At 39.5% G+C, this 15236-nt stretch overlaps 2 protein-coding genes across 7 annotated transcripts in view; one reads left to right on the forward strand and one right to left on the reverse strand.

Moving 5' to 3' along the window:
• Positions 1-15236, reverse strand: part of LOC141535662 (uncharacterized) — a 54818-nt gene that overhangs the window by 22949 nt on the left and 16633 nt on the right. The window lies entirely within an intron of this gene.
• On the forward strand, positions 1265-2705 carry LOC141536123 (uncharacterized). Its single transcript, XM_074256388.1, has one exon. It carries the CDS (start codon positions 1291-1293, stop codon positions 2221-2223), a length of 933 nt encoding a protein of 310 aa, XP_074112489.1. The 5' UTR covers positions 1265-1290; the 3' UTR covers positions 2224-2705.

Raw genomic sequence — 15236 nt, forward strand, 5'->3', positions numbered from 1 at the left:
CAAGGCCCAGTAGCGATGAACTCGCTCCTGGGGGCCGCCCAATATCATGAGCCGAGCCTGATGGCAGCTCGTTTCCGCAAATTTTGGTACACTTGCGCCTGAGTATATATATTCTGACGTCACGATCACGCCATGTGTATCGATCGTTCCTATTGGCTATCAATGGCGACATCGATAGACGGAATTTTCCGATTGGCCGCTTACTCCGCTGACATGCGCAATTACTTTTCTTCACGAAAGTGACGAGGAAGAAGACTGATTAATTTTTTTTCTTCCTTTCTGACTCGCATCCATTTTTTTAGTTTGAACAAGTCGCTTTTTCTAACTCTTAAAAAACCTCGCTTTGTATAATAACCGCATCTCGCTTAATTATTTAATTTAATTAACTTAAATTAAATCTAATCTTTCGCTCTAGCTTGTTACAGATAAACTGTGTTATTTGTGCAACTAATTCACCGCTTTCTCTGTGCCGACAGTGTGATCAACCACGTGTCAATTGGCTTCGCTTTTGCTGACCACGCTGTGTATTATAAATCCGCTTTTTTATTAACGATCCGCTATTGAATAAATTAAATATTTAGTGTATTTATTGTAAATAAATCTCTAGTGTTAGTTTTGATGCTAATTTAAGCTTTTTAATTGAGATATCCAGACCTAAACCTGATCCTGAGTTTTTTCCGCTATTTCATACATTTTACATTTGGTCCCTCGAGCCGGATCAGGCTGGCTCTATCTTAATTAATTTAAATAATTATTCCGCTTAAAAAATTGTGTATTGTTGAGTGAACTTTATTACCGCTAGGAAGGTCGAGTGTCAGGAGCATCGCGGAGCACATCGGGTGCTGCTCCTGGTAGTCATACGTACACCGGTACGCTGAACACTTCGTTTTTATTAGACTGAAAACTCGACTTCGGGCCTAATTAACCGCAAATATGGACTTCGAGAGTGCAATTGCAATGCAACAGCAGTACTTGGTTGCATTGTACGCTTTGAACAACCGCTTGACTGATGAAGAAATCAGTAAGTTGTCCATGACCGCTTTGGAGTCCGTAGCCAAACAAGGCTCAAAACTTTGGCAAGATATTACGGACTTGAACTCGTTACTGTTCTCAACTTACAAAGAGGTGCTCCAGCATGATTATCATACTGGAAATCAATACACTGACGCTCACGCCGCCTTTGGACTCATGGACACCCGCATTGCCAACCGCATAGGCGCTCTTCAGGATGAAATTGACGCTTGAGATGCCGCACACCATCAACACATCGCCTTGAACAGCACAACCTTCATGGGAGGGTCATCAGGCACTGGACTCCCTAAAATCAAGCTCCACTGCTTCTCAGGCGACTTTAAACGTTGGGGATCTTTTAGTCAGCTATTTTCAGACATCGTTATAGACAATGCTCCTCTGAAAAACAGCCAGAAGATGCATTATTTGAAGACCTTCACCAAAGACGAAGCACACCAGCTCATAGGCAATATGTCATCGACTGATGAGTCTTTTGAGCCCGCTTGGAACCTGCTGAAGAGCCGCTACTCCAATCCACGCCGCGTAGTCGCATCTCACCTTGAAGACCTCTTGGTCGGTGAGTCAGTTCCCTCCCGCTCAGCCGCTAAACTAGATGCCTTGCTGTTATCAAACCAGAAGGCACTGGATTCTATTAAAGCCCAAGGTGTTCCAGTTGAACACTGGGACCTTATGATAATCCATCTTACGCTTCGCCGATTACCGCCCGCTGTAAGAGAGGACTGGGAGACCAGTCTTGGGTTGACTGATGACATGCCAACCTACACGCAGCTACACGAGTTCCTCAAGTCCAAGGTCAGGGCTTGGGAGAACCTGGAGTCCTCAACTGAGCCTAAGAAGCACGCTGAAGGTCCAAGACCTGGAGGTTCACGCAATAAGGATCATCAGAAGCCCAAGTCTTCTTACACCGCTACACAATATAAGGGCAAGCCTCAGAGATATTGCCCGCTGTGCCCGGAGGAGCACTATATGCTGTTCTGTCCGACCTTCAAGGCCGCAACTTTACAAGAACGAATCGACATTGTCGAAAAGTACCGCTTGTGTTACAATTGCTTGGGCCCACATCGCGTAGCTGATTGTAAGACCGCTCAAGGATGCAGGAAGTGCAGTCAACGTCACCACACTTCCATCCACAGAGATGCACCACTCAAATCAGCTTCACCGCAACAAGCAGACACCGCTCAAGGTAACTAACCGTTCCCTTAACCCGCTTATAACTCAACATTAATTGTTGATTATTTCAGATCCGCTTTCCGCTCAAGTTTTACTAGCTACCGCCTTAGTCCAGGTCCACCCGCATCGTGGTAATCCAATTACCGCCAGAGTTTTGATTGATCAAGGCTCAGAGCTCTCTTTTATGAGACAGACGCTCTTCAAAAAGCTTGGACAACCGCTACATCGTGACATGGTCATGCTCAAGGGCATTGGCAATGTCTCCGCAGGAAGCTCACTAGGTGTGAGCACAATTGAGCTTCGTTCGCTGCATACGACCGCATCAATGTATGTCAGCATGCATATTCTACCAACGCTGACGGTAGATCTTCCATCGTTCGTGATCGCTGATCCGAAATGGCCGCATCTGGAGAATCTCCAACTAGCTGACCCGCAGTATCTACAGCCACGTCCTGTAGATATTATTCTAGGTGCATCACCAGCCGCACAGATAATGAACGCAGAGATTCAACGAGGACCTCGCAATGCTCCGATTGCACAATCCACCACGCTTGGTTGGATTGTCTATGGAGCCGTCACCGCTAAAACCGCTTCAACACAACACGCAGCATTACATGCGTCATTTGATACAGAATTACAAGACGCTATCGCTAAGTTTTGGGAACAGGAAGAAGTACCATCAGGAAATTTATCGCTCAACATCGCTGAGGAGGACGAATGTGAAGTTCACTTTCGTCAAACGCATTATCGACAGCCTGATGGACGCTATATAGTGAGGCTGCCGCTTAAAGCCCCCGAGAGTCAACTTGGCGACTCTATCAACGCAGCCATGGGGTCACTCCGCAGATTAATTACTCGCATGTCGCGAGAAAAGGATTATTCTAATATGTATCGCGCGTTCATGGCAGAATATATCCAACTAGGACACATGGTACTAGTTTCAATCAACGAACTGCCCGCAAACGCTTACTTCTTACCTCACCATGGGGTATTGAAACTTGATAGCACCACTACGAAGCTCCGCACAGTATTCAATGGTTCCTGTGCAACATCTACAGGAATTTCATTGAATGACATTCTCCACGCAGGACCCAAAACGCAAATTGACATTTTTGACGTGATGTTGAGAATTCGCTGTTACAGAATTTTATTCGCTACTGACATCACCAAGATGTTCAGACAGATTGAGATCGACTCACTTGATTGGCCGCTTCAGTGCATTCTCTGGACAGATGAGAATGACCTGGTAGACGCTTACTGTCTCAAGACAGTCACCTACGGTACCGCTAGTGCACCTTTTGACGCAGTACGAGTCCTGATTCAACTTGTGAAGGATGAAGGACACCGCTTTCCGCTAGCAGTTGCTCCAATGTTGGATACGCGCTACGTAGATGACATCTACGGTGGAGCAGACAACGAAGAAGACGCTATCAAGGTTGCAGTGCAAACAAAAGCACTGTGTGCCGCAGGCTGCTTCCCGCTTGCCAAATGGGCTAGCAATAGTCCAAAACTACTCGCTAAAGTCGCTCAAGAAAAGCAGCTAGATACACCACTTAAAGAAATCAGTGATGCGCCAGTAAAAGTCCTGGGCATGTACTGGAATTCGCATACTGACGCTCTCCAGTTCAAATACACGCTACCCGCAGAGACACCGAAGACAAAAAGAGCGATTTTGTCAGAGATCGCTAAGTTGTATGACCCGCTAGGACTACTCGCACCAGTGGTCGTCAAAGCCAAGATCTTTATGCAAGATCTGTGGCTAGATAGAGTGTCCTGGGACGAACAATTGTCACCAGACCTCATCCACAAATGGACTGGATACCGCGAGGATCTTCAAAACATCGAATCCATCCGCATTCCACGCTGGAATAATATAGCACCTGGAGCAACTAAGGAATTGCACGGGTTCGCTGACGCTTCACAAAACGCTATGGCTGCCGCAGTTTATTTGAGAGTCACTGACGCTGATGGGAACAGAAAGGTCTCACTTTTGTGTTCAAAAACGCAAGTAGCACCGCTGAAGACAATGACAATTCCACGCTTGGAATTATCTGCCGCCTGGTTGCTAACTCAACTGATACTTCATTTCAAAGAAGTCCAGTCGCTAGAAAATGTCAAGATCAACCTGTGGACTGACTCCGCCGTGACTCTCGCATGGATTAAAAGTCCAGCAACCCGCTGGAAGACATTCGTCCGCAATAGAGTGGAAAAAATCCAAGAAACGCTTCGAGATGTCTCCTGGAAATTTATTCCAGGAAAACAAAACCCAGCTGACTGCGCTTCAAGAGGTATACCTACGCTAAAATTAAAGCAACACGCTCTCTGGTGGCATGGACCATCCTGGCTTCATAAACCAGAATCCTCTTGGCCCACTCTGGAGCCTCCAACTGACAACGCAACGCATCGGGAAGAACGCCAAGGTCTGACATTAGTAACTTGGAGAGCAGAAAAGTGCCTGCTCCAACAATTACTAGCGCATTACACACAGCTGTTTCCATTACTTAGGAAGCTCAGCATCTGGCATCGGGTCATCGACCGCTTCAAAAGAGTTCCACAATCTTCGCTGGCCTACCCGCTAACTCCAACAAACCTGGAGCGCGCTAAATTGACCTTGATTAAGTTCACTCAGGGCCAATACTTCGCTAGAGAGATTCACACGCTACAAGATGGTGATGATCTGCCAAAAAATAACAGCATCACCAAGCTGATTCCGTTCATCGACCATCAGGGGGTCCTGAGAGTCGGTGGCCGCTTGAAAAACGCATTGCTGGACCTAGAAGAAAAGCATCCAGCAATCCTACCACGACACTCACCGCTTACATCAATTTTGATTGATGATTCGCACCGCAAAACGCTTCACGGAGGTACTCAGCTTACGCTCGCTGATTTACGCAAGACTGTCTGGATCATTGGAGGCCGTGTTCCAGTCAGATCATTTATCTTACGCTGTGTTATCTGCACGAGACATCGTGGAGAACGTGCTCAACAGCTGATGGGTCAACTACCTGCCGCACGAGTACAGCCAACTCGAGCCTTTTTGCATACAGGACTCGATTACGCTGGACCCATCATACTGAAAACGTTTCAAGGACGTGGAGCAAAAACATACAAAGGCTGGATCACAGTATTTGTATGCCTGTTCAGCTCAGCTGTTCATCTAGAGATAGTCACTGACTACACCGCTGCCGCTTTCATCGCCGCTTATCGCCGTTTCATTAGTCGCCGAGGTATCTGCCACACGCTATATTCAGACTGTGGAACCAATTTTGTAGGAGCAGATAAAGAGCTGAAACGACTATTTACTGCAGGATCCCGCACATTACGAGAGTTATCAAGTTTGATAGCTCAAGATGGCACGAACTGGAAGTTCAATCCGCCTGGAGCTCCACATTTTGGAGGAAAATGGGAAGCCGCTGTGAAATCAATCAAATTTCACCTCCGAAGAACCACCGGAGAATCGATACTAACGCTTGAGCAATATTCAACGCTACTGGCTCAAATTGAAGCCATATTGAATTCCAGACCGCTTACACCGCTGAATGAAGATCCTGCTGACCTGGCTGTACTAACTCCAGGTCACTTTCTAATTGGACAGTCATTGACCGCAGTCCCAGAGCCATCGCTGACAGACTTACAACCTGCTCGGCTCTCGCACTGGGAACAAGTCCAGCAAATGGTTCAAAATTTCTGGAACCGCTACTACCAGGATTGTATCCACCGCTACCAGGCCATTTCAAAGTGGCATCATCAGCGCAACCAGATCAAAGTGGGTTCAGTTGTACTGATCACCACTGAGGATCACCCGCCAACCAAGTGGCCATTAGCCAAAGTAATTGCTGTCCATCCAGGAGAAGATGGGCAAGTCCGCGTGGTAACTGTTAAGACAGTTAACTCAGAGCTAGTACGCCCAATTACAAAGCTCTGTGTACTACCGCTAATGTACGAAGACGATGATCTTGTCGACGCAGCCGCCAACCCGGGGGAGAATGTTCGGTGAACAAGGCCCAGTAGCGATGAACTCGCTCCTGGGGGCCGCCCAATATCATGAGCCGAGCCTGATGGCAGCTCGTTTCCGCAAATTTTGGTACACTTGCGCCTGAGTATATATATTCTGACGTCACGATCACGCCATGTGTATCGATCGTTCCTATTGGCTATCAATGGCGACATCGATAGACGGAATTTTCCGATTGGCCGCTTACTCCGCTGACATGCGCAATTACTTTTCTTCACGAAAGTGACGAGGAAGAAGACTGATTAATTTTTTTTCTTCCTTTCTGACTCGCATCCATTTTTTTAGTTTGAACAAGTCGCTTTTTCTAACTCTTAAAAAACCTCGCTTTGTATAATAACCGCATCTCGCTTAATTATTTAATTTAATTAACTTAAATTAAATCTAATCTTTCGCTCTAGCTTGTTACAGATAAACTGTGTTATTTGTGCAACTAATTCACCGCTTTCTCTGTGCCGACAGTGTGATCAACCACGTGTCAATCGGCTTCGCTTTTGCTGACCACGCTGTGTATTATAAATCCGCTTTTTTATTAACGATCCGCTATTGAATAAATTAAATATTTAGTGTATTTATTGTAAATAAATCTCTAGTGTTAGTTTTGATGCTAATTTAAGCTTTTTAATTGAGATATCCAGACCTAAACCTGATCCTGAGTTTTTTCCGCTATTTCATACATTTTACAGATATATTTAATTATCATTTATTTATTGTTATGATGATAATATAATTTTTTAAACTATTTTTTCAATTAATCTCCATCACCATATCAACCTAAGTTCAAATAAAATTTTGTTTATTTACATTTTATAATAATTATTCACCAATGGATTCTGAGATTTCTTTAAAAGTTGTACATATTCTCAGTGATGGTGCGTGTCTTTTTTCTTCAATATCGTATTTATTGTATGGCACTATGTCAAAAAGTGCTCTTATTCGAAATCAGATCGTGCATCATGTATCCAACAACTGGCACAGGTTCAAATATTTTACTCAGCAAGAATCTGGTGAACCTTATGGTACTAAACGTTTGTACTTCGAGGACATGTCGAAGCCTTATACACAAGGATCTCTTTGTGAAGTTAAAGCGGCGGCAGAGTTGTTTCCATATCAGTTTCAAGTATATCAAGATGGCTGTCTCAGGGCTACGTTTGGTGAACCATCAGATGGAATTAAAGGACTCAGGTTTACTGGAAACCACAACAACGGTCATTATGACGTTTTAGTTCCATTATTTGAACCAATAAGTATTGATATTACTCAACCATCAAACAATCTTGATCAAAATCTTGAAATAGAGACCGAAGATGTAACAAATCTGTCTTCCTCTCAATTAACTTCTGACACAACTTTCTTGAGTAGTGATGGATCTGCTTTTGTAACTGAAATATCAATACGATCAAAAAGTGGAACAAAACGAAGAAAAAGATTTTCTAGCGCAATCAGAGCTAAACAACTGAAAAAAGCTGCTTCAAAATATACAAAAAACCATAGAGAAGTTCATAGAGAGGCCGCTAGAAAATATAATGAAAGTCATCCTGAAATCTTAAAACAAGCTACCCAAACATATCGTCAAACTCATCCTGATGTAGTGAAAAAAATTCACAAGGCGTACAACGAAAAAAATCCACACGTCAATCGAGTAGCTACTGCCAAATATCATGAAAAGAGATCAAAATCTAAATTATTGTCCTGGACTTCTAAACATTTGTCCGGTTTCAAGTACGATAGTAGAATAAATTATTCAAATGATAAAATTGTCAATCTTGGTCCACGTTCTCCTTGCCAATGGTGTCATGCTCTGAAATGGAAAGATGAGACTCAAGGAATGTGCTGCAGTAGTGGTAAAGTCCAACTTTCTAAGATTGGTCCCTATCCTGAATCTTTACACAGCCTATTGACTCATCAGGATCCACTATCAGAACATTTTCTGAAAAATGCCCGTAAGTATAATGGATGTTTTTAAATGACATCTTTTGGAGCCAAAGAGGTAAGAGAAGGAAATTTTATGCCAACTTTCAAAGTTCAAGGGCAGGTTTATCACAGAATAGGCAGCTTGATGTCTGAACCTAATCAAAAGCCTTCTTTTCTTCAAATATACTTTGTTGGTGATGAATGTCATGAAAGAGACATCCGTTGTGGAATTTATCCTGGCGTTTATCCGGAATTAGTTCATCAACTGCAGAAGTTGTTACATCAGCATAACAAATATCTTCAGGATTTTAAGGCTGCAATAGATTCAATTCCTAAAGATCAAAAAGACTTCAAAGTAATAATTAATGCTGACAGAAAACCGGCTGGAGAACATAAGGGCCGTTTTAATGCTCCTCAAGCAAAAGAAGTTGCAGTTCTAATTGTCGGACAGGATTTCGAAAAAAGAGACATTGTTCTTCACAGTAGAGACAATAAGTTGATGCGAATTAGTGAAACACACCGCTCATATGATGCTTTACAATATCCTTTGATGTTCTGTTATGGAGAAGATGGCTATCACATCAACATATCTAAGCGTGACGAGAGGACTAAACTGCCTCTCGATAAGACAGTATCTGCTTCAGAATTTTACAGCTTTAGGATTATGGAGCGTGAGAGTGAAGTGTGCTATTTATTGCGATTCCGCAATCTTTTAAATCAATTTTTAGTTGACATGTACGCAAAAATTGAGACTGAAAGATTTAACTATATTCGTAACCAAAAAAAACTGAGAAGTGAAGAATACGTTCACTTGAAAGATGCTTTGTCAAAAAATGATGAACAATTATCAACAATGGGAAAAATGGTTGTGTTGCCTTCTTCTTTTACTGGAGGACCCCGTTACATGCATGAGCGAACTCAAGATGCAATGACATATGTACGTCATTATGGACGGCCAGATTTATTTATAACATTCACCTGCAATCCTAAGTGGCCGGAAATAACGCAGCTTTTGAGTGAAGGTCAACAGTCTCATGATAGACATGACATCGTAGTGAGGGTTTTCAATGTGAAAGTGAAACATATGATAAAACTTCTTACAGTAGGTCGTATCTTTGGTGACACGAGGTGTCACATGTACACCATAGAATGGCAAAAACGTGGACTCCCTCATGTTCATATTCTATTATGGTTAGAAGAGAAAATGAGACCAGAGTCTATTGACCAAATTATCTGCGCTGAGTTACCTGATCCAGACATAAATCCAGATCTTTATCAAATTATCAAGACAACAATGGTTCACGGTCGATGTGGATCTTTCAATTTAAAATCACCCTGTGTGGTTGATGGTAAGTGCACAAAAAATTACCCCAAGGAATTTTTAAAAGAAACTCAAACAGGAGATGACGGATATCCCAAGTATCGTAGACGATCACCAGCAGACGGAGGAAAAACTTTCAAACTTAACGGAGTTGAAATCGACAACCGATGGATAGTGCCGTACAATCCCGTTCTATCCCATACTTTTGGGGCTCATGTTAATGTTGAGAGTTGTAACTCTGTAAAATCCATAAAATACATCTGTAATTATTTAAATAAAGGATCTGACCAAGCATCGTTCACCGTTCAGGATCTTGATGAGGTGACGAACTACCAGGCGGGACGTTACATCAGTAGCTCTGAAGCAGTCTGGCGAATATTTCGTTTTCCTATTCATGACAGGTTTCCTTCGGTGATGCATCTTGCCGTACATCTTGAAAATGGTCAAAGAATTTATTTTACTGAGCAAGATGTGGTTGACAAAGTAATTAATCCAAAAAAAACAACACTAATGGCTTTTTTTGAGCTTTGCCAAGTTGATGACTTTGCAAAAACTCTTTTGTATGTTGAAGTTCCAGCTTATTACGTATGGAAAAATAACCGATTTGATAGAAGAAAAAAAGATAAGGTTGTTTCAGGTTATTTAGGAGTCAAGAAAGATCAAGTTTTAGGTAGAGTTTATACCGTGCATCCCGGAAATACTGAATGTTATCACCTGCGTCTTCTCTTACATGAGATTCGAGGTCCTACATCATTTTCTGCTTTGAAACCTGTTGATGGAGTGATTCATCCATCATTTTAAGCAGCATGTAGAGCACTTGGTCTTCTAGAAGATGATGCTAATTGGTATCGCACTCTGGATGAAGCTTGCATCTTTGATTCGCCCTACAAGATCCGTGAGCTGTTTGCCATTATGTTAGTTTTTTGTCATGTTGACGACCCACCAAAATTATGGGAGAAATATCGAGATTATTTTTCAGAAGATATTAAGAGAGAGGTAGAACGAGACGGTGGAGATGTTGAGCTGTTACTTGACGTTATTTACAACAAATGTCTCATACTACTTGAAGATATTGTTATATCAATGTCTGGAAAAACACTTCTTCAGTTCGGTCTCCACTCTCCAACCCGAGATGAAAGGTTTATTGTCCCTAATCGTCAATATTTGCGTGAATTGGCTTACGACACCGTCTATTTAACTAAAGTTGTAGCAGAAAATGTTCTTAAATTAAATCTAGAACAGGAAAAAGTTTACAATGAAATTTTAAATTCAATTATATCTGATTCTGGGCAGTTGTATTTTCTTGATGCTCCAGGTGGCACTGGAAAAACGTTTTTAATCAATTTACTGCTTGCGAAAATCAGGAGTGAAAAAAACATCGCTATAGCCGTAGCTTCTTCAGGAATTGCTGCGACTTTGATAGACGGAGGTAAAACAGCTCACTCTGCCTTTAAATTACCTCTCAATTTAGGTTATTCTGAGTCTCCACTTTGTAACATCTCTAAACAGAGTGATATGGCTCATGTGCTGCGAGAAGCAAAAATTATTATCTGGGACGAGTGCACTATGGCTCACAAAAATGGTATTGAAGCTCTAAACAGATTGCTCCAAGACATTAGAGGTTGCGACCGAATTATGGGAGGAGTAATTGTTCTCTTGGCCGGTGATTTTAGACAAACTTTGCCTGTTGTGCCATGAGGAACACGTGCAGATGAAGTTAAAGCCTGTATCAAGTCATCAATTTTATGGCCTTCGGTCAAAGTTCTATCTTTGACCATCAATATGCGTGTTCATCTTCAGCCAAATTCGAAAGTAGAAGAGTTTTCAAAAATACTGATTGATATAGGTGATGGCAAAATTCCGGAAGAAGACGGAAGAATAAACGTGTCCTATATTAATTGTGAAACTGTCCCAGATTTAATCACCTTGACTGACAAAATATACCCGAATATTGAAAAAGCTGGCGACAATTGTAGTTCATGGTTAAAGGAAAGAGCCATCCTCACACCAACCAATGAACAAGTCAATTGTATTAACAACTTTTTGCTGGAGAAACTGCCAACTGAGCAAGTAAGATATGAATCGGTGGACAAAGTACTGGAGGATGAAGAAGCTGTCCACTATCCTGTTGAATTCTTACACACTCTCAATCCACCAGGGATACCACCTCATGTTCTTCAACTCAAGATTGACACTCCAATAATTTTGCTCCGAAAATTAAATCCGCCAAAATTATGTAATGGTACCAGGCTTCAAGTCAAGGTCTTACACAAAAATGTCATTGAAGCCATGATTTTCACCGGAAAATATGAAGGAGAAACTGTATTCATTCCAAGGATTCCTCTGATCCCATCAGATTACCACTTCGAATTTAAACGTCTGCAATTTCCTGTCAAAGTTTGTTATGCCATGACGATTAACAAGGCACAAGGGCAGAGTTTAAAGATGACTGGTATTGATTTAAGAAATGACTGTTTCTCTCATGGCCAACTATACGTGGCATGCACAAGAGTAAGTTCACCTGACAGCTTGGTCATTCTTCAACCAATAGAAAAAACGAAAAATGTTGTATATAAAGAAGTTTTAAGTATTCAATTTTCGATTTTTGACTATATTAATAATTATTTCTTTAAATTAGATCGATAGAATCAAAAAATAAACAGTAATCCAATCAATAAATATTAAAATTTCAAAAATTTTTTGGATCTACCGCTAGAGTGGTTTTTAATTCAATTATTTTAAATATTTTATCTATATAATAATTTCTTTTTACTGTAACAAGAGAAATGTTTATCAAGCTTTCAATTTTGTTTAGTGTTAATTGATTGGATACATTTATAAATTGCCAAAGAATAGATATAATAAACAATATATTTTAATAATTTTCAGGTTTATTGTAAAGCTAAAACTATGAATAATGTGTTTTTTGGATTTTAATTTACGTTTCTAATATACAAAATTAGTAATCAAAAAAATTTTTAAACTATGAAAATAATAGTATAAAAATAAGAACAATGCTAAAATAGAAAATGCTAGCAATATGCTGAAAAGTTCATAGTTTTAAATTTATAACTAATGTTCATTTAGAATTAGTTAATAAAAAAGATATAAGTTAAATTACTGTCTTTTTATTTAGCACGACAGAGTATTAATGCCCAGGTTTAAGTTGTTTATATCCAATCTATATTTATATAGATTTGATATGTGTAACAAATTCTAAACTTGATGGCATTAACACTCACGTCGACCCATGGTGTAGGCCTACTGGGGATCCCGCCATGTAAAATAATGGGAACGCATCGTACGACACAGTACCTCCATGGTGATGTGGAAAGCTGTGTTATTTATTATTTTAAGTCATATAAATCGATAAGACCCTAAGTAGTGAAAGGTGTGTTAATTTCGTAAAATCCGTTCATGATATATAATTAGGCAGCTAGATAACACAATTTAATATTTCTTTCACTTGGCAAGTATTTTATGCCACGCGAAGCGGGCGGGTAACGGCTAGTAATTATATATAATCATATATAATTTGTGACGTGGATTGACTAATTAGGGTATTATGAGTGATTGTTTTTTTAATCATCACTAAAATTTAATAGAAATAATTATTATGATTATTATGACGATTATTTACTAGTTTTCATTATTGTATTATTTGGTCAATATTACTATATTAATGGTACTGATGGTTTGATTAATTTAGAATTTTGAAGAGTATGAGAAATTATTTTGAGTTGGAGTGAATTTAGCGAGCGAAAGAAAATATTTGTAAAAGAATCAATAAAAAATGGGAAAATATTCCAAGTCCCAAGCTAATTTAGTATAGAGAAGCGATGAATGGATAGAGAATGGAAGAATGACAATTATTATTTTGTGAGAAAATATTTGAAAAGAATAAAAACTTAGAGTTTGAGCGATGGAATGAATAGAGAATGAGATAAGGGCAATGAAAATAATGAAATAATTATGAGTGTTTCGACGAAATTATTCTATTGGAAATAAAAACTTAGAAATTTTTTATAATCCATGAGCTTGCGCGAGCCTCGACAGAGGGCGAAGATTTCTCGTTCGTAAAGATAGTTCATAAATATGATAAGTTTAGTTTTGAAAATAATTTTGATCAAGCAGTTCTTTCTTCGGAGAATTACTTGGATGAATACCCTTCACCAAGTAATTCAAGAGGATGATACTCTACCTGGAGTCTGACCAAGACCCAGGTAAGTATCGTAGACCGACCGGATGAAAGTCCTCGTCCCTGTTCGAGCGCCGATTTCAACGGGTTATAATTGGCTTGTTTTTAAAATATTAACCACAGAATAAAAAGTAGGAATCTGCCAAACGACTATTCCCTTGCTCGAATTTATTATTCGCCGGTGTCCAGGATCGTAAAAGGGGATAAACAAAATTTAAACCAAATTTTAAATTAATCAAGAAATAAACAAAACTTTATTACACTATTTTTCATAAAGACTGTAGCCCTCTATTACTGCCTTGTAACAGTTTTACCTGCTCAGGTTGGCCACTAACCAATTTTATAAATAAACAAACAAAACTAACAAACAATATAATTATCAGGGCGCAACCAGGATTTTTAATCACAGTTCCTGGAACTGGTCCAGAGCTGAGAAATCTTATTCTTAGGGTAGAGAGAGTGGAGAAAGGTGCTGCTGAATAATAAATAATTTATTAACAAGATTGATCAATATTTATTAACAACAAAAAGGAAAACTTAACGGTATCTTGACTTAAGGCAAGTTAACAAAATTCAATCACTCACACACAATCCCCTTCCACTATCCACACTTAACAATATTCTTATTCTCGACGGGCCCCTTTCGGCGTCTACCCGTCGATTTCTAAACTTATTCTTGACGAGCCCCTTTCGGCGTCTACCCGTCGATTTCTAACACGTGCCCCTTTCGGCGTCTACACGTGACGGGTCCCTTTCGGCGTCTACCCGTATAATATTTTACCAACTAACTAAACTTTTAATCACCCGCACAGAGACTAATCGTATGCAGGGATCGTTGACTCGGCTCACAGGAGTAACAGCCCAGTGACCAAACGTAGACCTAGACACTCTGCAACTCACACATAACCCACACTTGTCTCACACTAACACTACTGATTTGACTTTATTTATAATTTCATAATTAAGAATAATTTAATTTTGTTTATAACTTAAAATTTGTGCCATTAAAACATTCAATCATTAGAATTTAATAAAACGATAACTTTCAATTAACAACAAATTTCTAAATAACTTTGAACTAACTATTACAATTTTCAAATTCCGATCGTTAATTTTCTTTGAATTACAGTATTATTTGGATTAAAATTCCTAAGTAAGTTATAGTCACGGTCTTAATAATGTAACAATAATTATTTAAAACAGGAGGTCTTAATACCTTGAATTAACTTTCGATAATTGCATTAATCACAATATAATTTTTACAATCAAGTTAAAAATTTTTAACACAAGTTTAATTAATTAATTCTGACTAAATTTTTCCTGTGACATTTTTGACTCAAAATAACCAATTCTTTGGACTTAATGTCCATGCCGATAATTATCAATTTGGAATAAAAATTTAATTTAATTAATTCACAGAGTTAATCCCCAAAATCAATTAATTTATAATTAATAAATAAAATAGTTTTACAATAAAATATTTACAGTAATTAATTCTTAATAAAATATTCTGAAGAATTTTCTAATAGTTTTATAAATTATAAAAATAATCGACACAAGTCGAAATATTCAATTTTATTTGCTAGAAC

Source organism: Cotesia typhae, unplaced genomic scaffold, assembly GCF_013202065.1.
Source record: "Cotesia typhae breed Kobodo isofemale line unplaced genomic scaffold, CoteBio_Ctyphae scaffold_152, whole genome shotgun sequence".
In the NCBI taxonomy this organism is placed as follows: Eukaryota; Metazoa; Arthropoda; class Insecta; order Hymenoptera; family Braconidae; genus Cotesia; species Cotesia typhae.

What these genes read in the sequence shown, in the direction of transcription:
- LOC141536123 (XM_074256388.1), top strand. Translation starts at nt 1,291, where the DNA reads ATGGGAGGGTCATCAGGCACTGGACTCCCTAAAATCAAGCTCCACTGC.